This window comes from Ranitomeya variabilis, chromosome 4 (assembly GCF_051348905.1).
Source record: "Ranitomeya variabilis isolate aRanVar5 chromosome 4, aRanVar5.hap1, whole genome shotgun sequence".
Taxonomy (NCBI): Eukaryota; Metazoa; Chordata; class Amphibia; order Anura; family Dendrobatidae; genus Ranitomeya; species Ranitomeya variabilis.
In genome coordinates, this window is record NC_135235.1 from 614,470,133 (window position 1) to 614,495,659 (window position 25,527).

The window sequence follows — 25,527 nt, forward strand, 5'->3', positions numbered from 1 at the left end:
ATGACGGTATGTCGGCATCCCTGCATTGGGGGAGAAGGGGAGCTGTGCAAGGATGCCGGCAGTGGCATTGCATAAATCATATTTTATGTATTTTTTTCTACAGTTTTATCATATTAATACCAGTATACATGCTGTGATCTGGGCAATGAACATTGTAAAGGGATGGGAGGAGGTGAAGTGTAACAGGTAAAATGTAAAAAGTGGTTATATTGTATGGTCCAGCCCGTCAATATAATAATGCAGAGGTATTGCCTGTCTCTGATGATAATGAGTCTGCAGAATTATTTTTGTATAGAACAGGAAGTACAGGCTTAGATCTAATGGCCAGTGTGAAAATTGTAAGATCTAGTTGCAAGTATGAACATTTTTTTTGTGTGTGTTTTTTTTTTTTATAGATTGTGAAAAAATCGAACTTATAATCTTGATTTAAACAATAGGTAATTTTCTAATAGAACAGGTCTTTTAACGGTCCATTGCCTGTCTAAATGTTTCTTGTGACACCTTGTTACCACAGGGACTGGAAAAAGAAGGGTCAGTTGGCCTCGAGTTTCTTGCCTTCATTTTTACGACAAGGTTAACGACAAGTCTCATTTCTTAGTGGAAAAGTTGACCCGTTTACTATTAGTGGCCACATATGTACATAGAGGTATCACCTGTCCCTGCAGACAATGAGAATGCAGAACAATTGTTTGTACAGAACAGGAAGTATGACCTTAGAATAAGGTCTAGTGGACATTGTGAAAATTGTAAGATTTCTGGGGTTTTCTTGTTGCTTTTTTGTATATAGATAGTGGGAATAAAAATCAAACTTAAAAACTTGAATTAAACAATAGTTAGTTTTCTAATGTCACATTATTTAACCCTTTAGTGACGGAGCTAATTTTGACCTTAATGACCAGTGTCAATTTATGCGGTAATAACTGGAACGCTTCAATGGTTCCCAGTGATTCTAAAATTGTTTATTTGTGGCATATTGTACTTCATGATAGTGGCAAAACTTGTTCGATATGTCTTCCGTTTATTTGTGTAAATATTGCAGTTTTGGCAAAAAATTTTAAACAAAACACATCACAATTTTCAAACTTTCAATCTTCATATCCTTAAACTAGTTAGTCATGTTATACAAAATAATAAAGAACGTTTCCCACATGTCTACTTCACATCTGCATCATTTTTCAAACATCATTTTATTTTGTTAGGCTGTTAGAGGGGCTAAAAGTTTAGCAGCAATTTCTAATTTTTTCAACAAATTTACAAAACCTGTTTCTTTAGGGAGCTATTCAGATTTCAATGCACCTTGAGGGGCCTATATATTGGAAGCTCCCTAAAAGTGATACCATTTTAAAAACCGAACTCCTCAAATTCTTCAAAACTGTTGTCAGGAAATGTTTTAACCCTTCACGTGCTACACAGGAATTAATGCAAGATAAAATGAAAAAAATAAATAAAAAAATAAATCTTACTTCTAAAATATTGCTTTTTTTCACTTTTGCAAGATACAACACCAAAAAGTGGACCCCAGCGTTTGTTACCCACTTTCTTTCTAGCACAGCGATACCCCATGCGTTATCAAAAAGTTTTGTTTGGACAAACGTCAGGGCTGGGAACGGAAAAACAATATTTGAATTTTGTAACACAAATTGGCTGAAATAGATTGCGGGCCCTATGTTGTATTTGCACAGGCCCCTAAGGTGCCCAAACTGCAGAAACCCCACACAACTGACCACATTTTGGAAACTAAACCAACCCCTCACCGATTTTATCCACGGGTATTGTGAGCACTAGTTTTAACCCACAAGTACTACACAGAATTTGAGAACATTACGGTAGGTTGTCTTATTGAATACGTCATCATATCGTCATCCAATAAGAAAGATCCCTGCTGTTGCCAGCAGGCAGATCTCAGCAGGTGCACTGCGCATGCGCCTTCCATTTTTCTTCATGAACAAGAAGCAGAAGGCTCGGGAATGACACAGGAGGGCCGTGATATGGCGGAGATACCAGTGGTGGTTTGAGGATATCGTTTTTCTCTCTTCTGATATGTTATATCATATGAGAAGAGGGAGAAATTATTTTAATAGCAAATCACAATTTTTTTTAATGTGATTGCAGTTATTCATTGAAAAACTGGCCCTGATCACCTTTTACAGGGTCTCAACTACCCCGAGTAGCAGAGTCAGTTGGCCCCAAGTTTCTCACTTTGACTTTAACGAGAAATTAAGGCAAAGGTAATGGCAAGTATAATTTCCTAGCGGAAAAGTTGACACTTTTCCACCATGCAATATCATCCGCAACTAGGGCCACATGTTGCGCTGTTTCTGGAAGAGAGCAGACATGTTTTTCTAATCCTGAAGGACCTGGGTAGATATCAGCCTAACAGCTGATGAATGCTGTCCCGTAGGGTCATCTAAGAAGGGCTAAGATCATTTACTATGTATTGTTTTGTGTTGGTGACGGCAACGCTTTCCTCCGTAACCTCAGTACAATGAAGCAGGTATTCTTCAGTGTTTTCTTCTATGTCTTGTTCCCAAACATAGATCATAATAGTTCCAACTCAAGACGTGTCGAGAGCCACATGAACGCTCCACTGAAGATTTCCACCGTTTTTTACCCTGTTGACCTCATAGACGCAATCTATTAATTCATGAGATGAAGTGTTTATATTGTGCTTACAATATTATTGCCCTATAGTGTCACTTAAAAGATCAATGCCCTGGTTTATTAACGCTGCCGCCATCACCGCAGTAACATCCAAACATATTTATAGAGTTGTGTTTTGTCTGGACCACTTGTAGGAGGCCAGCACATCACAGTAGGAGAGAAATCTCTGTAAGCAGTGAATTTGGTGATGCGCATAAGTTGGGCTTTCAGTAATCACGCATGCAGTTTCCATGGATAGATCTCTGCAGATGCTTGATTCTAAAAGCACTTCGTTGTTGTAAGGAAATGGAGCAAATCGAGTGGAGAATAGACGGGTTACATAAATATCTCATTCTACATTTCACTTTGCCCATACTTAAGGCTTTGAGACGTCTCGGCAAAGAGCAGATGGCTCCTGTGCTCAGTCAGTGCTCTGCTGTGCTGCATCCAGCTCACAACAAGCTACATCGTAGCCCCATGGTGTTAAATCAATTTTGTGTCTGTCACATGGAAGACCGAGCCAGAATTACGCTATCATCTCCAACCTAAATTGTCTTTGTGGAAGATGCCTAAATGTTTTCCTTGTCCCCCCCAAAAAAGGTAATGCCAATTAATAATTTGCTTTTCACTTCTGCTCGGAATGAATCTTGCCATCGTCATTGGTGGAATACCATCTGGGTGTTGTAATCCTGACACTGAGCATAGTTGACGGAGGTAGGGGTAGGGCTACACAATGACACTGGTTGTGCAACAGGAAGTTTGTGATTTCGTTTTGGTTTCTATGAGCTTACATAGTGAGCCACATTGTCGTCACAAAAAATCCAGCTCTGTTGGATCTTATGTTGGAAGTTAAATGCTGCGTTTGCAGTTTGCACCCATTATGCACTCGATCTGACATGCCAGGTTTGGCTTGTCACTTTCCACAAAGAGAGACATTACCCCTTAGACCCCAGTCCAGAGCCTCTCACCTAGCAAAATCAGATGTTATACTTTGCACTGATGAGGGGCAACACCCCGAAACACTGTGTCTGCAAATTGAGATTTTGGTTTGGCTTTTATCCTAAGTCATATTGCACGACTCGTTAGAGAGTCAATATTGACTTTTAGGATGGCTTCTTCCAGTAGGTGGAGGTAGAGTTTTTTCTGAAGAGACAATTTGCATACTTAAGTAGCATTGAAATCTTTGTTTGTGCCCCTTAATGGGATTTCATCACTCACTTTTGATTTGGCACTTCCTTCATTTTCACAGGTAGCTCCTGGTAGATGAACAATTTGCCTGCCATTTAGGTGCACAGGCAAAAGCGACGTAACCTAACTTTCGATCTAATGGTATACCTAAAACATTTAGTAGTAGTTGTACAATGGATTATCTCAAGCGATAAATCACTCATTCAAATTTGAGGTGAAGCCATAGCCTAAAGCATGTCTGCCAATTAAGCAAAAGTAGGACTGTAAGGAATAAGTAATAGATGAAAACTTTGAAAATATTTTTTAATTAAATATACTACTGTACTCCGCTCTTCTGCAGATCGATGAATCTGTATGGTTACAGTCCACAATACAATCTTGTGTATTTGTCACGGGGAGACTAGGTGGGTGAGAGCTAATAACCCGGGCCCCTGCAATTTCCCTCAGACTAGGGAAATGCTGACTGGCCCTCTACCTGAAGTTTACACTGATGGTGTGCATGTCCAGGCCTCGAACCTCACCCTGCCTCCTGTTACAACCCTAAGCTGAAAACCTGCGCCCTCCACCCAGTGAATGTAATACACCAATACCCACAGTTAGCACAGACAAGGATAAAGGAAAATATACACCACGCCGCAGTCACTCAGGAATACACTATAAATGTGCAGGGCAAAATAAACACAAATATAGGAAGGAGTAAATAAGACAAAGGAAAATACACCACCAGCAACGATTCTCCAACAACCAGCTCTCCACTCCAGACCGAGATAACAACGCAAGACAGAAGCTATAATCGGCGACGCCCAATGATCCGGAGAACTATTTAAAGGCCATGGGCATGGCCCAGCTTCCAATCCGAGGATCAGGAAAATTAACCCTGGAACAGCTGGACAAAACCTAGCCGACGCCAATGAGCAAATAGTGGTCAAAAGCGGAATTACCGCTGTCTGTCGAACGACCTGGTCTGAACAGCGTCCGACATGACAGTATTGTCCTATCCTGCATTGTCACATCAAGTTAGGAAAAAAAGGGGGCAAGATATGGCGTAACAAACATGTGACTGCACATCGTTTACACATTTGTAAAGTGTCACAAAAAACTTTGCTATAACTTTGTTTGGGAAGTTTAGAGGACATCCTATCTGTCTGCCATTACAGTTTCCATTTATACCAATAATTAACATTAAATCTAAACAAGAGTAATATCTTCATCGTTATTGTATGTTTTCTCCAAGTTTAGTCCATTGTCAATTGTGCGTTTTGGTGTTTTCAAGTAGCATGCTCTGTGTCCATAATGATGTTTTATCATTACAGTTTGAGTGCATTTTGCGTTTCATACTAGACTTGGGCTATCTCTCTAGTTTTGTAGTCTATGCGCTAATATTCTTCTATGCTAAAGGTGATTGCAGGCTTTTCCAGCTATAAAAATGTAATGGTTGCCGAAATCCGGAAGTGATTATTCCACTTAGCTTGGTTAAGCTGTCACTGTAATTGCAGATACTTAAATATTTATTAGTCTCAGTGGGGAATGAAGCCACCTAGGTGTGAAATTGGTTTCTGTGGGACCAACTGGAGTTGAGGCGTTCATCAACCTGCAAGGCGTCAGCAGAATTTTTAACGTTTTGAGAGGAGAAGAATAAGATAGTGGTAGAAGATAACAGTGTAGAAATCAAGCCATAAGATAACCCAGGGTCCCATTTTAGCTTTTCTAGTGGCCCTGTAATGGAATTTTTTTTAAACATTTCTCTTAATCTTAAAGGTTTTTATCTTTGGCAACAAATATTAAGCACCTTTGTCTAAGAACTCATTTAGATGTCCGTGATCAGTGTTTTGGATCAGATTTTCATCAATTATTGTCAGTTTTTACTATCAGACTTTCATCCATAATTTTCTCATATGAAACAAGTAAGCTTCTTCATTATAATGGTAATAATTGACACCACACAGATTGCACTCTTTCACACAGCCGTAGACATTTGTGGGTGATTTTGATACACGACTCCGACTAGTTGTTTTCTGTTTTTGCGGATCAGTTGGAAGAACAACAGCTGTCTGGACGAGGCCTAAAGTATTCTCAAGTCCTGGATTTAGGGCTTGATGCATGGTATTGATTCATTTACGGACATTGGAAACAAGTTGCTGATCTTTTGTAGGGTGTGAGATATTTTGAAGGACCACTGATGGTTTTGAACTACGCTGTGATGGTAGTTACTACTCACGGACAGACCGTAAGTCAGAGAAGTCAAACGTTCCAAGCACGTAGAAAACCAAGGGAAAAGACAAAGGCGTAAGTCAGGTCACGGTCTGGGGTCAAAATACCAGGAGATAGCTGATCAAAGCAAAAGGACAAGACAAAGGGATACTCAGAATACTGTCCAAGGGTCAGGCAGCAGACGATCAGAACTCAGAACAACAGAACCAGGCAAACAGTCACCAGGAAGCACAAACTACATCTGGCAGGGATTAGAGACAAACTGCTCAGTTTAATAGCTTGGGCAATCTCCAGAACAGAGAACACCTGGAGAAAGTCCTGCACCTCCCAGTCCCAGATTGGACAGCTGAGCTGTCAATCAAAGCATCGACAGCTCAGAGCGCCCGTCTCAAGATTGGACAGTCGAGCTGTCAATCAAAACACTGACAACTCAGCATGACCGAGTTTCCATAGGGTAGCATAACAATCAGTCACTGAGCAGATGATCCTGACATATGCAATGGGTGCATTTACACTGAAAGATTATTGTGAATTAGTGAATTCTTAGGTCTAAGGGGTAAGGTTTCTCCTTGTGGAGAGTAACATACCAGCTCTGGCTTGTCAAGGTAAGGAGGCTTAACACTTGTTTAACGATAATCTTGCGTTGTAAACAGGCTGTTGATCACCAAATGAACGAGCAAAACACTCATTCGTTGGATGAAATGATTTTTAAGCTATATGAAAAAATAATCTTTCCCAGCAGCACAGTGTTGTATAAACAGGATTTGTACTCACGAGAACAATGGTAGCCAGTCGGTAAATAAATTGATCAACGCTTAGTTCTTAGTGTAGTGCTGCAGATCGGTTAATGTAAATCCTAAATCATTTTAAAGGGCAAGACCTTACTAAAGTATGAGATTCTTTACGTTCCTTGTGTGAGGTGCCAAGGGGAGAAATACTAGAAAACGGATATGTTTCTCCCCGTTTCATTTCATATGTATCACGTTATTGATTGTGAAGCTGTTTATTTCACTGTAATCCGCTCCTGGTTTCTTTAGTGATCAGCCTGAAAGGACTGGTGCTTCCCTTCCACACATGCAATGCAGCTTTTGACTCCTGACTGCTTCAGCTGATATAATCAGGAACTGCTGGGATCTCACTCACTCATCTGCTGGTCTGGGAAGCTGACACAGTAAGGCTGCACGAACTTCTTTGTTGTTGTGTAGGTTTATTTTGTAGTTAGAATCTTAATGTTAGTTAGTGGCCAGACGGCCTTAGATATTTTATTTCATGTTTGGCATGTGTAACATTGTACGGCAAATGTGTACAATAAATACACCTGACACATACCGTCTGGAACTCGCTAGCCTGCTATTGTCCGTTGTGACTCCATAGCCACCTGCTTGGGCCAAAGCAAAGATCCCTGCTGAGCTATATTCCCACAAATGGTGTTTCGAATGCGGGCACTTGTGGCTATTGGACTGTGACTGCAGAGAAAGTGCTCTGTGTATGTCCTGGCTGAAAGCTCCTGTGCTTTTGAAGAGCCAAGAGTCCAGTAATATGGAGGAACTAGTGAAACAGTTACTGCAGGCAAATGTTCAACAATAGCAGACTAATACTTACTTCCAGCAAGCCCTGGACCAGCAAAACCAGATTCAGCAAGAGCAGTTGAATGCAATAAAGCAGGCTTTGATTCGGAAGCCCCGAGATGAGAGGGATCATGCACAAAGTGTTGCTAGTGCACAGAAAGCCGTACAAAAAACCCTGCTTAAAATGACTGCTGACGATGATGTAGAAGCATATCTCACCGTATTTGAACGTATTGCAGAACGTGAGCATTTACCGGTGGACGGATGGGCTGAAGTGGTTGCTCCATTTCTGAGTGGAGATCCACAAAAGGCCTATTACGATCTAAGTGGAGTGGATGCTATGGACTATAACAAATTAAAAGGTGAAATCCTGGCAAGGCTGGGAGTAAACACATATGTACGAGCACAGAGGGTACATTTATGGACTTTTGTGGAACATCAGCCAGCCCGCTCACAAATGCATGATCTTATCCATCTAGTAAAAAAATGGCTGCAACCAGAGATTTTGACATCTGGAGATGGTGGAACGTGTTGTTCTAGACAAGTACCTGCGGTCCTTACCCCCTAAGATACAGAGGTGGGTTGGACAAGGTGACCCATCTACAGCCGACCAGTTGGTGATTGTGGTCGAACGCTACAATGCTTCCGAGAGCCTACTCCACGGGACGTTATCACCTCGCTGGGCTACCAAGAAATCGCCAGAAAATACTGCAAAACCTACGTCATCTTCAAAAGAAGAGAACGTTGCAATAAAGGGTAGCAGACCCACAAAGGACTATGGAGGCAGTACGGTCTCACAGCAAATCAGCAGACCCTATCAGGTTTCTCCAGCGAGGAAGCAAGGACCTATACAATGTTGGCGATGTCGCGGGCTTGGCCATGTAGCAGCTAACTGCCCAATGACTACAGAGCCAATTGTTGTGAATTCTGCTCTTGGGCTCCCTCCGGTGGTTGTTGGTGGTAGTGCAGTGTCTTGGGGTTGTAATCCTCGCAGGTGTGTCTGCTGATTGCAGCTCTATTAGGTATTTAGGTGTGCAGGATCCATGAGTCCATGCCAGTTGTCCGTTGTACTTGGAGGGATTGCATCTCTCTCTGGCTCCTCATGCCCTGCTGCAATTCAGCTAAGATAAGTGTCTGTTTTTTGTCTCTGTGCACACATGCAGTGTGCTTTGCAATTCAGTGCAATTCATTGTGTTTTTGTCCAGCTTAGACTTTGTTTGGATTTTTCAGTCATGCTGGATTCTCAGGAGATGCAGATATACCTTCTATGTCTTTAGTTAGATGTAGTTTATTTGTATTATCTGCTGTGGATATTTTTAGGATTTTAATACTGACCGCTTAGAATTCTGTCCTATCCTTTTCTGTTTAGCTAGAAGTGCCTCTTTTGCTAAATCCTGTTTTTCTGCCTGCGTGTGTTTTTCCTCTTATACTCACAGTCAATATTTGTGGGGGGCTGCCTATCCTCTGGGGTTCTGCTTTGAGGCAAGATAGAATTCCCATTTCCATCTATAGGGGTATTTAGTCCTCCGGCTGTGTCGAGGTGTCTAGTGTGTTAGGTACATCCTACGGCTACTTCTAGTTGCGGTGTTAGTTTAGGGTTTGCGGTCAGTACAGGTACCACCTACTCCTGAGAAAGTCTCTCATGCGGCTCCAAGGTCACCGGATCATAACACCAATGGAGTGTAACGCTATGAGACGCTTTCGTTATATGTACAGTCAGTCTGTGTTGCAGAGATCCTCACAGGAAATGAACGACACGTGTGTTGCCTCGAGGTCGAAGGCCATAGTGTGAATGCCGTCTTGGATTCCGGCAGTCAAGTAACTCTGGTACATGCCAGTTTGGTGGACCCTAGAGCCCTAACGAACTTAACCCTGGGCATTAGTTGCATCCATGGCGATATAAAAAACTACCCCACTGCCTGGGTCACCCTTGCCACGCCAGTAGGAACCAAAAGACATCAAGTGGCAGTCCTAAAGTCTATGGGACATGACATAATATTGGGGAGAGACTTTCCCTTATTTTGGGACTTGTGGAGCCTTAAAAATGGCATGAACACTCCAGTTGAGGAGTGTGCCGTGGGGCTAACCCCTGAGCCATTGCAGCAAGATGGGGGGGGGGGGGGGTCCATCTCAGAGGAAACTCCAGAATCTGTAGACTCACCTCTGGCTGTATATGCAGGCGACACAAGTGAACTAGAGGAGGCTATAGAAATGCCAGGTCTTGAGGTGGCCCGTGGTAAGTTCGGGACCGCTCAGCACCAGGATCCTACTTTGGCAAGGGCATGGGAAAATGTAAAGGTCTCTGAGGGAAGACCATTGTACCCAGGGGCTCAAAATGAGTTCCCACATGTAGCGGTGCAACAGGGTATGTTGTATCACATAGACAAAGTGCGAGGGCTGGTGGTAGAGCAACTAGTGGTGCCCAAGTCCTTTCGCCAGGTAGTTTTGGAACTAGCACATAAACATCCCTTGGGGGGACACCTGGCCGGAGAAAAAACAAAACACCGTATTCTACAACGTTTCTTTTGGCCGGGTCTAGGGGGGGACGTGACCCGGTATTGTCAGTCCTGCCCTACATGTCAATTGACCACACCTATGTCACATTTTAGAAGCCCCCTTGTGCCCTTACCGATAATAGAGGTGCCCTTCAAGAGGATAGCAATGGATATAGTTGGTCCATTAGTTAAATCTGCCAGGGGTCATCAGTACATTTTGGTTGTACTAGATTATGCCACTTGTTACCCTGAAGCAGTACCTCTGCGGAATGCCAATGCGAAAGCAATTTCAAAGGAGCTTGTTAATATGTTTTCTCGCACCGGCATTCCGAATGAAATACTAACGGATCAGGGAACCCCCTTTATGTCTCGAATACTTAAGGACTTATGTAAACTACTAAAAATCTCCCACTTGTGTACTTCAGTATATCACCCTCAGACTGACGGATTGGTGGAGCGATTTAATAAAACCCTGAAGGGAATGTTGAAAAGGGAGGTAGATAAGGACGGGAGGGATTGGGATGCTCTCATACCATATCTCCTGTTCGCTATACGTGAAGTACCCCAATCCTCCACAGGCTTTTCACCTTTTGAGTTAGTTTACGGGCGATGTCTTAGAGGCCTGTTAGATATTGCTAAAGAGACTTGGGAACAAGAGGTGACTCCTTATCGTAGTGTAATTGAACACGTAATGCTTATGCAAGATAGAATTGAGGCAGTCATGCCAATAGTTAAAGAATGTTTAGAACGTGCGCAACAGGCCCAAAGCACGGTATACAACCGAGCGGCTAAAACACGAGTCTTTCAACCCGGAGACAGGGTGTTAGTATTGGTACCTACTGTAGAAAAAAAATTCTTGCAAAGTGGCAGGGCCCATACGAGGTGTTGGAAAGAATAGGTGAAGTGAATTATAAGATATATCAACCAGACAAGAGGAAAACCGAACAAATCTACCACATAAACTTGCTTAAGGCCTGGCGGGACAGGGAGAGTCTAATGACAGAAGCCACCCTTAATGATGGACCTCGAAGGACATCACCATCTATGATAAATGACCCCCAGGTAGCACTGCCAGAGGTGGGTATTGCAGAGACACTATCCGAAAGTCAAAAATTAGAGACCAAGGAATTTATACAGAAAAATGCAGAGGTTTTTTCAGAGCTTCCTGGCCGTACTCAATTAAACATGATATCGTTACTGATCCACAGGCCCGGGTACGACTAAAACCATATCGAATTCCGGAGGCTCGGAGACAAGCCATTGCCCAGGAAGTTGAGAAAATGTTAGAACTTGGAGTCATTGATGAGTCCCGGAGTGGTTGGGCTAGCCCAATCCTGCTGGTGCCCAAACCCAATGGGACTATTCGATTTTGTAATGATTTTCAGAAATTAAATGAGGTATCGAAATTTGATGCCTACCCGATGCCGAGAGTTGATGAACTTATAGAGAGACTGGGTTCGGCCAGGTACATATCCACTATCGACTTAACAAAAGGTTATTGGCAGATTCCCCTCACGGATTCAGCCAAAGAGAAAACGGCCTTTGTAACGCCCCAGGGACTGTTCCAGTACCGTGATATGCCATTTGGGTTGCATGGTGCTGCAGCCACCTTCCAACGTCTAATGGATATTGTCCTAAAACCCCACGTCCCTATGCCCTGTTGTTATTACCCTCAGTCTGTGTTTGTCTTGTACCTAATATGTCTTTATGTCTGACTCCCCCCAAGACTAATTGTTGCCTCCATTTAACAAATGTACTTACCAATAATTTGCTTATTTTTCTGCATGGAGGATTATCTATGTTATATTATGTTATGTTGAAAATTTCAAATAAACATATTGAAACTAAAACCCCACGTCCAGTATGCGTCCGCATACTTGGACGATATCATTGTCTTTAGTGATGACTGGGACACACATTTGTCAAAAGTACAAGCCGTCTTGGACTCGATAAAAACTGCTGGGTTAACTGCCAATCCTAAGAAATGTACTTTGGGATTGGAAGAAGCTCGCTATCTGGGATATAGCATAGGGCGAGGAGTCGTAAAGCCACAGACCAATAAGGTGGACGCTATTCAGAATTGGCCACGACCGGTCACCAAAAAGGAAGTCGAAGCCTTTTTGGGGATCGTTGGTTATTATAGGCGGTTCATCAAACATTTTGCCACCATCGCAGCCCCTCTTACAGATCTTACCAAGGGCTCGAATCTATCACAATAAAGTGGAACGCAGAAGCAGAGAAGGCCTTTCAGTATTTGAAAACGGTCCTCTGTGACCAACCAGTGTTGGTTGCCCCTGACTTTAAACGGGAGTTTATTGTCCAAACGGACGCCTCTGGTGTCGGCCTCGGTGCAGTGTTGTCACAGGAAGTGAATGGTGAGGAGCACCCAGTGGTCTATCTAAGCAGAAAGCTTACTAGGGCAGAAAAGAATTATAGCGTGGTTGAACGGGAAGCCCTGGCTGTGAAATGGGCCCTATACACCTTACGCTCTTATTTACTAGGTTGCCAGTTTAGGCTAGTAACGGACCATTCACCCCTAACATGAATGTCTCGCGCAAAAGAGGGCAATGCGAGGGTGACACGCTGGTTCTTGGCATTACAAGCTTTTAACTTTTCCGTTGAGCACAGGGCAGGCGCAGCGCACGGTAATGCAGATACGTTGTCTAGGACACATTGCTTGGCAGCTCGTTGTGTCCGAACCTACGGGCTCGAACAGAGGAAGAGGGGGTATGTGAGGTGCCAAGGGGAGAAATACTAGAAATCAGATATGTTTCTCCCCGTTTCATTTCATATGTATCACGGTATTGATTGTGAAGCTGTTTATTTCACTGTAATCCGCTCCTGGTTTCTTTAGTGATCAGCCTGAAAGGACTGGTGCTTCCCTTCCACACATGCAATCCAGCTTTTGACTCCTGACTGCTTCAGCTGATATAATCAGGAACTGCTGGGATCTCACTCACTCATCTGCTGGTCTGGGAAACTGACACAGTAAGGCTGCACGAACTTCTTTGTTGTTGTGTAGGTTTATTTTGTAGTTAGAATCTTAATGTTAGTTAGTGGCCAGACGGCCTTAGATATTTTATTTCATGTTTGGCATGTGTAACATTGTACGGCAAATGTGTACAATAAATACACCTGACACATACCTGTCTGGAACTCGCTAACCTGCTATTGTCCGTTGTGACTCCATAGCCACCTGCTTGGGCCAAAGCAAAGATCCCTGCTGAGCTATATTCCCACACTTGCCATAGTGGGTCTAGGGAAGTAATAATAATAAGAATGGAGACCTCCAGCTGCCGTAGGGAGTTTTATATGGAAGGCATTATGTCCATGGAGTTATAGCATAGGCTCATTCTAGGCGGTGGATACTCTTTAATGATTCTGTAATACAGCCCCGTGCATGAGATCTTTGAGAACAGAGTAAAGCCATTGTCCTACAGTCATTAATGTTGGTTGTGAAATGTTGATGGCTTGGTAGAGACTTGGATTAATATAAAGTAGGGAGGCCAAATGCACCTAAGATAATAGTGCAGCAATATTTTATTTGCAGTGAGCCTTCATTATGCAGCTCAGTATATTCTATACACATTTTCAGTTTTTTTTTATCATGCAGAGATATGATCATTATAGACTATTGTACTTGAGGATACAACAATTTACTGACAATGCACTTTATTCATTAGCTGAGTGGATCATTATGCCGAGTATGTCTTTTTAAACAAAAGTAAAAGATTAATGAGGCCCCTGCACAGACATGGTGGTGCACATTAATAGTCTGTAGAAATCTTCCCAAATTAAAAGGTATAAATATAAAGTCAAGGATTACAGACAGTGATGTCTGAGAGACTATATATTCACATTGCGATATTGACCTCCATTTCTCTTTAGGAATGTTCCTGATTTTTCATTTTGTGTAACTTGCCAGTCACTCTTATTGAGTGGGTAGTTCCTCATCGGTAGCATCCTGCCAGCACTGTAAGTGCTGGAACTTTATTTCCTTACTTCCCAATATGCACAGCGTCTGCCACTGACCAATGGCTTGCCTGTCCTGAAGTTCTGCCTCTCTGTTATGCTTGTGTGCATTTTGTCGGACAGGAGAGCATGAGATGCAGGCAGGAGAGCATGAAATGAGAGGCAGATATGCCCACTCCTACGTCCTGAAGAGAGACCACAAAACCAAAATTCATTGTGGAGTGCCTTGTACCGATTTCGATATCTGGTGGATATTCCCCTTAAATTTCCCAACCTTTAATCCTCAATGTTTGATAATCCAGAAACAATAGAGTCCTGTGGATTCTGGATTGATGCAAATTTACTGTCGTTTGCTTCTTCTGTCATTGACCTGGTTTCACATCTTGATGAAAGGCTCCTTGCAGAGTTAAGTGCTGTAATATCTTAGTAATGGGCTTTCATTATACAGCTCAATACACCTCTGTGCAGCTGACTTTTTTTTAACCATTTGACCGCCTGATATCCAAAATTAGACTTTACTATATTTACATCTTTTTGCATCTGTTTGTACAAGAGCACATTTTTGTAGCTTTCTCTCCACTTGTTCAGATCCCATTAAAACAGATCAAATTTTGGCTTTAATCATTTACACAAATTACAAGTAATCCCCACCGACAGCTCAAGGAGGAGGTGGATTTACTGTGGCAGCAATCTTTTAGAAAGTGAAGGCGCCACATTATGTAAGATTCATGTGAGCAATTTGTCACGTTTAGTACAGTTTGCCGGTTCACTCCCTGAGGAAAGCATCCAGGAGAGCAGAGATTTTTTGCTTAGACTGGTGTGTCCATTCATATGACTCTAAAGAACAACTGACTCTTCTGAAATCTTAGTGTAAAAGGGCTACATCCAAATGAGTCAAGTTCACCTTTAAAAGAAAACTAAAAATTCTCATTCATCCCGCGCATCAGATGTGCCAGACCTCTCAAGGAGCCGTATCAGAATGGCCCTATATCTGCAGGTTATTAGCTCTAAAAGGTGATGGTGAAATTAAAATCTCAAGGTAAATATATAGTAGAGTCTTTTCTTCTTTTTTTTTTTCTCCAAATGAATCCCTCCCCTACATCCAATAGCATCCACCACCAGTGTCCTATCCATCATCCACATTCGGTAACATCTCCTTTGTTAGAATATAATCTGTCTTTAGGACAATTCATTGATCGGTTAATATTGCTGCTCACATACTTTTACTGCCCTCTTAGCAAGAGATCATTCAACGTGACAAACTCCTACTAATTACTATGTGCTGTCCTTACGTTAAGACCACAGTCCTTTAAATAAAGGGAATAAGTCGATACTCTTGGCGCCACTCATCTTTCCCTTTAATTATCCTAGGACCCTTGTGTGCCACTTACTGATTTAATTTTTACTTAGCCAGCACATAGTGAGTTGTGCCATCATTTTCTGTTGTCCTGAATATCCCTTATAACCAAGATTTCTAAGCTGACATTTGGTACTAGTGCATTGCACTATATGGCGACTTGCAATCAGCGGCACAGCCGGGCAGGGAGGAAACTTGTGACGTGATGCTTGTTCTGAAAACACAAAAAAGCACAGTAAAACCAAAAAACACTCTGTTGCAAAAAAAAAAAATCACAGTAGACAGCAAATGCTGGTAAAAAGATGGAAAAAACAGGGTATTTGGTTGATAAGTTTTTTGCAAAAAATATATATTAAGCCGCTCTACCAAACGTCAAGGTATACCCATATCAGAGCAGTCCTAGCTAATGTATGTAATCCCTATCTGATGTATTTAAAACCTGGTCATATGTACAATACCTGTATGAGCAGGATTAAGAAAAGGAATGTCCATGTGGACACGCTGGACAGAACGGCTCCTGTGCGCACAGCTCAAAAAAAGAGGGGTGGAGGCCTCCCCAGTCTTGTGGACACAAGAAAACAATTATGTGAAACCAGAACACATGTATATATGTATACCTTGACATTTGGTAGAGCGGCTTATTATACATTTTTTGCAAAAAACGTATCAACCAAATACCCTGTTTTTTCCATCTTTTTACCAGCATTTGCTGTCTACTGTGATTTTTTTTGCAACATAGTGTTTTTGGCTTTACTGTGCTTTTTTCTGTTTTCAAGTCTCTTGGTGGTGTGAACATGTCTCTACGGGCTTGTTCACTATGCGCGCAGTTCATGTGTTCTGGTTTCACAGTGTTGCTTGTTCTGCATTTAAATAATTTTTTGGCTTGCATATTCTGCGGTGCAGTACAGACACTGTCCTGAAACACACAATGAGGCTGACAATATTATATGCCTATATTGTACTTATAATTCTAAGTTGTCAGGAACAGAATAAGCACAATCGGCATCTGAGATTAGTCTTCGCTACCTTGGCTGACTTAAGCTTTTGCTCCTTTTGCCGTTTCCTCTTCAAACTGAGATCTCTGAGACTCTGAGGCCCCTGACTGTAAAGTGGTAATTTATCATCTCCCTCCATGTCCTTGAGTTGGTAAATGAATGTACTAGGACATCGTTTATCCTGTCTCTCGCTCGTCTCCTCCGGAGTAAAATTGTAGGAATGAGGTTAAAGACTACCAAAAAAAGAGAGATACTAAAAATAGTTTTAAGCCTTACTTTTGGCATATGTGTTAGGAAAGGGTCTGTAAATGTACCCCTTGGTTGTCATTCATGCAATGGAGGCCAAAAGAGTGTCTTTTAGTCCCTGTCGGGCCAGTAAGTGTCAGCATTCCTTTTTGTCATCTTCTCTTCTCTCTTTTTTTTTCTCTTTTTATTTTTATATAGCGCTAACATATTCCGCAGCGCTTTACAGTTTGCACACATTATCATCGCTGTCCCCGATGGGGCTCACAATCTAAATTCACTATCAGTATGTCTTTGCAGTGTGGGAGGAAACCGGAGTACCCGGAGGAAACCCACGCAAAGAAGGAGAGAACATACAAACTTCTTGCAGATGTTGTCCTTGGTGGGATTTGATACAGGGACAGTATGGGCGACTGATACCACTAGATGCTTATATAGCGTCATACATTGGAGGTATAACTCCATTGAAAGGCTCAGACACATGCGCTGAGCATAACCTCCCTTGTTATAAAGTTACCTCCCTCTAATAAAGGTTAAAGGACCCTGTCATCATGATTTTACATATGGAAGTAGTGGTATAGTTGTATAGATGCTTATCCCCCAATAAAAATGACACCTTTTTTGTAGAGATCTGATGTACTAGTCATGACAAATCTATAGTAGAAAAAATATGCTAGTCTCTGTTTTGTTATACCCTGCTGGCCACCGACTGCACTACAAACGAATACTGTTCTTTCTGTTTCCATTATAAAGTGGCCCCACAATTTTATGTTATTGTATTAATTAACAGATGACTCCCAATTCTATTTTTGTTATCTCTTTATTAACGCTTTTGAATTGTTAATTGTATTAACCTTAATAAAAAGATGTTTAAAACAAACAGAAAAAATATGCAAATCAGGCTGCAAGTGCACTGAGAAAAAGTAGTCTGACACTCCCCCAGCGTGATTTGCATATGCCTTCTAAGCTAGATATCTCAGAACTGGCACATGGGATCTCTACAAAAAAGGTATCATTTTTACTGGGTGACAAGTGCGTCACCATTAATTCCATATATGAAAGTGTGCTGCTTCCTTTTAATGCTTATCCCCTAAATATCTCCAGTTGCTATAACCACTTTATGCTTTTCAGTGTCACTCTTTGACTCTTTTCACTGAACATACAGGTCTGAAAGTGCAGTTGGGTGGGGATTTGCTCTGACTCAGTCGTGCTGACGCTAAGGGTATGTGCACACGTCAGGATTTCTTGCAGAAATTTCCTGAAGAAAAACGGAAATTTTCTGCAAGAAATCCGCATTTTTTTTTGCGTTTTTTTCCCGTTTTTTTTTTAGCATTTTGCAAGCGTAATTAGCTTGCAGAATGCTAAAGTTTTTCAAGCGATCTGTAGCATCGCTTGGAAAACTGACTGACAGGTTGGTCACACTTGTCAAACATAGTGTTTGACAAGAGTGACCAACTTTTTACTATAGATGCTGCTTATGCAGCATCAATAGTAAAAGATAGAATGTTTAAAAATAATAAAAAAAATAAAAAAATGGTTATACTCACCTGCAGACAGCTGATCTCCTCAGCGGCGTCCGTTCCTATAGATGGTGTGGTTCAGGACCTTCGATGACGTCGCGGTCACGTGGGCGGTCACATGAGCGGTCTCGCGACCAATCACAAGACAGCGACGTCATCGCAGGTCCTAAACCACACCATCTTTAGGAACCGAAGCGGCAACATGCAGCGGTGAGAGGCGGGAACACTCCGGAGGCCATCGAAGGTGAGTATATGACTATTTTTTATTTTAATTCTTTTTTTTTGACCAATTATATGGTGCCCAGTCCGTGGAGGAGAGTTTCCTCTCGTCCACCCTGGGTACCAACCGCACATAATCTGCTTACTTCCCGCATGGTGTGCACAGCCCTGTGCGGGAAGTAAGCAGATCAATGCACTCCTAGGTGTGCGGAATCCCCACAATTCCACATTTTTAATGAACATGTTGCCTTTTTTTCCACGATGCGATTTTTTCGCGCAAAAAAAATGCAACATTTGCACACAAAATGCGGAATACACTGTAAATAATAGGAGGCATATGTTAGCGTTTTTTTCGCGTTTTTATAGCAAAAAAACGCAAAAAATACTGAACGTTTGCACATGGCCTTAGTGCTAGGCTTGCCTTGATGAACTTGTACTGGTGGTTAACGTCATGGTCTTTTCTGTCTTAGAAGATGACCCGTCTGCATAATCCCTGCTGATAATGCAGTTTTAGACAGTGCAGATTCTTCTACTAACGTGAGAATTAATTATAGACACCTTTTGGTGACCGAGCTCAATGCGATTCTTATAGCCGAGAGGGATAGTTCTGTATGGATTTCAGGTATCATGGGACTTGAGTGTGAGAATCCGCAAAAATGGGTATATATTGCTTGATCAATCTGTAGTGCGTCATCTCAAGAGTCACAGGATAACTGTACTAGTAATAAAGAGAAATAAAGAAAGCTAATTTGAGCGAATACAATTCCTAGTTGGTCAAAGGAATCCAACCAACAAGGCATATTTAAAGGGAATCAGTCAGCAGGTTTTTGCTGGGTAATCTGAGAGCAGTATGGTGTAGAGTCTGAGACCCTGATTCCAGCGATGTGTCACTTATTAGGCTGTGTGTTGCTGTTTAATAAAATCAGTGTTTTATCACTGCAGGACTAGGTGTCTTGTGCCTCCTGGTCCAACCTTGCCCACAACACTGCTGAATAAAGTCTTCATGTGTTACAGTAAATTTACCATAGTATGGCCCCTACGCTATATGCAAAGCTCGGCTGCTGCAATACAGCGGAGATGGCCGACTAAACAGGGCAAATAGCATATAATTTCTATACTAACATATCTGCTGTGTGAAATCTGCAGCAAATTCTGAGCTCATGAACATAGCCATAGTTTACATGTCCACTGTCAGCAAATCTGCAGCCAGTTTAGTTTCTTACGTTAATGCAGAACTACTGTAAATTTGCAGCATTACAAAGACTGAAATCCAAAGTGAAAATCTTCTGCATAAATTGGCATGTTGCTGATGTGAAAAGCGCCAAACTGGCGCCAACTTATTATTATTGTGTCTACCACCTGCAAAAACGCTACATTGTGGCGGTTGCAAGAACACATTTTCCATTGTATCTGCCTATGATGCAAACTATTTCCAGTGCTGCTCTGAGCATTGAAGTCACCCCTGTCCTTCGTCATTTTATAGTTTGACATTATCTGACTGTCTTCTATATTTTGGCCACCCCCGGGACGCTACTTGCTTGACATTTTCCCTGTGTTCAGCAGTTTGCAGGGCAAGCATCTCATTAAATCGCTGTCATGTGTAATGTAAGAAATCCATGGCTGAGAGCGAACGATCAATGTAATTGAAATCATAGAAAAAGTTGCCACACGCCATTAACAAGTCACAAAGTCCCATCCATCTGAAAGGAAACAAATGAGTATGGCTCCCAGAATGCACCATGAACCTGAAGCACTAGCAGGGTATAATGATGCTGCAGACTGCACGCTGACCAGTCCTTGTGCTAGTGCATACGTGTGGTTTTCCATATGGATCTAAAACTCGCAGCATGCACCTCTCTAGTCTGTTTTATGAAGGCGAATATTGCATGTAATTGCCAGCGTCTCCTGAACCCATGTGCAGAGTGGACTTGCGAACGGAACTTCTCTTATTTGTGAATGATTATTTCAAACCTGGCCTAAGTACACTCCTCATCATTAAAATTGCAACACCAAGAGGATGGATAGACCGTGATCTGAAAATGTGAAAACAACATTTTCAAAATTTTTAGATTTATTCAGTATGGAGTATGAGCGCCACGTGCAGAAATCCCTCACTTACAGCTTCACCTGCTATCAATGAGGTTATTAATAGTTGACTGAGGAAGGTTCTGCCCCACTGACTGCACTTGGGCAAATCATCAAGATCCGCTGATGGCAGCTCCCTGACCAGTTGCAGACCACTGACGGCCCTAATGTGCTTGATGTGAAGTAAGTCTGGAGATGCTGCAGCCCATGGTGGCACATTTAGGCCACACAGGCTGCTCACAGTGCACGCAGCAGTACAAGTAACATACAGTGGGTGCGGAAAGTATTCAGACCCCTTTAAATTTTTCACTCTTTGTTTCATTGCAGCCATTTGGTAAATTCAAAAAAGTTCATTTGTTTCTCATTAATGTACACTCTGCACCCCATCTTGACTGAAAAAAAAAAAAACAGAAATGTAGAAATTTTTGCAAATTTATTAAAAAAGAAAAACTGAAATATCACATGGTCATAAGTATTCAGACCCTTTGCTCAGACACTCATATTTAAGTCACATGCTGTCCATTTCCTTGTGATCCTCCTTCATTAGAGTCCAGCTGTGTTTAATTAAACTGATAGGACTTAATTTGGAAAGGCACACACCTGTCTATATAAGACCTCACAGCTCACAGTGCATGTCAGACCAAATGAGAATCATGAGGTCAAAGGAACTGGCCAAGGAGCTCAGAGACAGATTTGTGGCAAGGCACAGATCTGGCAAAGGTTACAAAAGAATTTCTGCCGTACTCAAGGTTCCTGGCGTTTGCATGTTGAAAAACTGCTACTTGAACACTTTGGAAAAATGGCTGCACCACTGACTCCACCACCAAACCTGGAATGAAGATTTGAGAAGTCCAGCTATTGTACATAATGCCACCCCACACCTTAATCCCAGTAGTAGGATCAGTATGTCATTTCCTCATGAATGCAGCTTCATGGCGTTGCCAGTGCCACGTCATCTCCAGCCAGCCTCCGCCTATTATGGTGTCGCCACCAGAGAGCTTCTGATCTATGAAAGCCCATTGGCCTGGTCCTACACCCTGGTTGCAGTATAAACTTCACTTCACTCAGTTCACTTTGTCCATTAGGACCTGGATCCACTTGATGGTCATCTATTGGGCCAGCCTTGTTGACTTGTTAGCCCATTTCAACCAACATCCACTGAAAATTGATTAGTCTTTTTTCAGAAATGTTCATGACTGAATGCAGCAAACAGGCGTTCTGTCCTCTAATTTTATTTTTGTGCAGATGAAGACAAACAACATTTTAGAAGAGCATGCAACTTTTTGCTCTAAAAAGGCGCAAAAGTGATTTATTTTTTATCTTGTAGAATATTTTTGCTTTTTTTGAATCAAACTCTTCAAAATTGTGCCCAAGGGTTGATACATTTTTTTGTAAAATAAAATTTTCTCTTTTTTCTTGTCTTTTACTCTAAAAGGACACAAAAAGGTAAAAGTCACCTGATCCTTTAAAATGTTGCATGTCAGTCTTCAGTAAGACCAAAATAAAATAAGACAGATTTTGGACTCCAGTAAGGTACAGGAGTACAGTTGCACAAAAGTTTTGCCACATTTCAAAAAGTCGCAAATGATGAATTGGGTTCAAACATGTGGATAATAAAACCCATGCCCAGTTTTTATCTTAAACAATTTTACTACAGGAAAAAAAGGTGCATAGATAATGATAAATCTGAATCTGGATTTATGTACAAAATTAATCAACCAGCAAGAAGAATTTGGTGCAAAAAGAATGTAAAGACTAAAAAGAAAAGTGACCTCATAAAAGGAATAAGAGCCAAAGTTTCCTGCACCAGTATTAAAGAGGCCACCGCTAATGAAAACACTATACTTAGTTAATGGCTTACAAGGAAAATACCAAGACGTTAGTCTTCAACTTACTGATTGCTTCTTTTACTTTACGTTATATATGATGAATCAGCAGCAGGAGGGCACATTACGATAATGGGTGATGTGTGATTTTGGAATAGCTGCCAGGCTTTTATAGCCGCTATCAAGTCTGAAAACACTATAAAATCTATATTAGTACAAGGAGGATACAAATTGGATGATTTTCAGCCCTTTTGATGCTCCAGTACATAAAAAGCTCCACCTGCTAATGATTCTAGCAGCAATTGTATTATTTCTACTTGATTGTGGCCAGTGGAGGTGACCATCAAAGTGACATCTAGTGCTGAGGAATCTGAGAAGCGGTGTAATGAATGCTTTGTCTTGCTTTCCTTGTTAAATCTACTCTAAATTCATGGAAGACTCGGCAAAAATAGCGCAATAAAGACTGATCTCTTCTCCGATCTTCCCCAGCTTGTAGGCTGCAGGTTACTTGCATATTTCCCATCTCTATTGGAAGCTGAAAAGTGAAGCATTATCACATTACCCCCATGAGTCACCCGGATGGTAGGCTAATTGGCACCGGATCAAAACACTGTCTGTTTCAACTTCACAAGCCCCGATAGTGGGAAAACACAGCTGTCTAGTGCCTGTCACCGGCATCAGCATTACAGTGCTGCTTGAGCTCACTTCCCTGTCTAGTCTTCAGCTGAGAGAGGAATGCACAATGTGCCTGAACGTATTGAACAGTATGACCTGGAGTCTCCAGGTCAGGAGCTGGGTTTATACAGTACCTGAGTGGCTGACCCTCATGAAACCAGTATAATGACCCCCACGCCCCTTTTCCCTCAAACAATATAAAGGCCCCTCACAATGTATAATGGTCCCAGAACCCCTTATACAGTATGATGTACCCCACAGTTCCCTCCAGCAGTAATAGGACCCACACAGCCCCCATACAGTATGATGGCCCCCACAGTTCCCTCCAACAGTAATAGGGCCCACACAGCCCCCATACAGTATGATGGCCCCCACAGTTCCCTCCAACAGTAATAGGGCCCACACAGCCCCCATACAGTATGATGGCCCCTACAGTTCCCTCCAACAGTATTAAAGCCCACACAGCCCCCATACAGTATGATGGCCCCCACAGTTCCCTTCAACATTATTAAAGCCCGCACAGCCCCCATACAGTATGATGGCCCCTACAGTTCCCTCCAACAGTATTAAAGCCCGCACAGCCCCCATACAGTATGATGGCCCCTACAGTTCCTTCCAACAGTAATTGGGCCCACACAGCCCCCATACAGTATGATGGCCCCTACAGTTCCCTCCAACAGTATTAAGGCCCGCACAGCCCCCATACAGTGTGATGGCCCCCACAGCCACCCTATGCAGTAATATAGACATCTGCAAATTGTTATATATGTGGCTTAGTCCGAGCAGGGATATTGCTTATCGCTTGCCATAAATGGTGGATGTGCTAAAATATCTGGAGGGTTCATTTGATCTGAAGAGTTTTTAGGTCAAAATTCTAACTTTAAGAGCTCGTGCACACGACCGTAAAAATCAGACAAGTGCTATCCATCGTTTTGACGGGTAACACTTGTCCCCGTGTTAGTCTATGTCAGTCAGCCTTAGGAAAAAAATCACAGCATGCACTAGTTGCATCCGATTGTCACACTCGGTCATTCATGTCTATGGATCTGTAGAAAAAGATTGGACATCCCAGTGCGGTCCTATTTTCACAGACTGACAGAATGTGGAAAATTAGCATTTTTTTATTTTTTATTCTTGTCATCCAAAAATATTGGATCCCAGTCTGCTCAAACTCTCATTAGAATCAGAATGTGATTACCATTTTCTCGGATGAGAGAAAAACGGTCATGTGGCCCTATAGCCTTAGGGGTTGTCCCATATATCAAAAATGTATCACCTATCCATGGGATACTTGATAAATTTATGATTGGAAGGGGTCCGGCTGCTGAGATCTCCAGTGATCCTGAGAATAGGGGGCTAAAGTGTTCTGTGTGAATTAAACGGTAATATGCATGCTATAGACAGTAAATGGATGGATTTTAGTAATGTTGAAAAGTTTTCTGCCCCTTTCTTTGACTTTACAGTCAGTGGGGTAATATAATAGGAGAAAATACCTATCGACCCCACAGCGTTCCTTCGTCCCATTGCCCATGTCCCCCATGATCTCCAATTCTTCTCTTCCAGCCTGGTTGGCGCCTGACAGCTGTAGCCAATCGATAAGACCCCCATAGCAAAATTATTCAGAGTATTTCCAGTTCTTTGTATTCATCATGTCTGAATTTTCTGATGGTTCATGTTTATGTCTCCTGTAGATAAAATAGAGAATGGAGATGTCTACCAGAGAAAGAGAGGGGCTCATTCTCCCCTAGCCGAAGATCCGTCTGCACTGGGCACTCGGGATTCACCACACAAAGAAGTGGGCAGCAGCTGGAGACGGATTATGCTGCTGATCCTCGCAATTACAATTCACAACATTCCAGGTAAGAGATTATTTCTGTAGATATACATTACCAATAGTATTTACTCTCAGTATGATCTGGGATCTGGGACAGACTGCATACTTATGTTAGAGATTTTCTTCCAGCCAAACATTACAGTTCTAAAGTCCAGCTGTTGTTATATCTGCAGAGCTATTAATGTGTGTTACATTCATGACTGAATATACATCAGCTTTGATTGTCTCATTGTTGCAAGAAGGTTGAAAAATAGATCTGCCACCCTGTTACAATAAAGAAAGGACTGATAATATATGAGCCTCACAGTTCTATTGTGAAGTTTCAAGGATGTGGGGCTGGCATTAGCGTGCGACTCTGCTCCCCTGTGGCATCTGAAGGGCTTGATAGACATGGCTGTTGCGCCAGTAGAGGATGGGTTTCAATCATTTTGATTGCAACTCTATCACCCACTATGGAACCCCCTTTCATAGCCCCTATAGAGGATCATGACCTCAAAAATGTCCCCACAAAAAGTATGCCTCACAGTGAATCCCCTCACATAATTATCTCCCACACGCTCAATATGATCACCCCACAGCAACCTGCACTAATATAATGCACCCACAATCCCTCACCCACACATACACACACACACATTATGTTGCCTATACAGCACCACCCCACACAGTATGATGGACCCCTTATCCCATCCATACAAT

The 25,527-nt window shown here is 42.1% G+C and overlaps 1 protein-coding gene across 6 annotated transcripts in view; it reads left to right on the forward strand.

The window, feature by feature from the left end:
* SLC39A11 (solute carrier family 39 member 11) overlaps positions 1-25,527 on the forward strand; it is a 618,770-nt gene that overhangs the window by 422,045 nt on the left and 171,198 nt on the right. For all 6 annotated transcript variants that reach the window (XM_077253431.1, XM_077253433.1, XM_077253434.1 and 3 more), the window contains one exon: positions 24,686-24,853. In XM_077253431.1, coding sequence (XP_077109546.1) covers positions 24,686-24,853 — 168 coding nt within the window. The remainder of the gene's footprint in view (positions 1-24,685; positions 24,854-25,527) is intronic.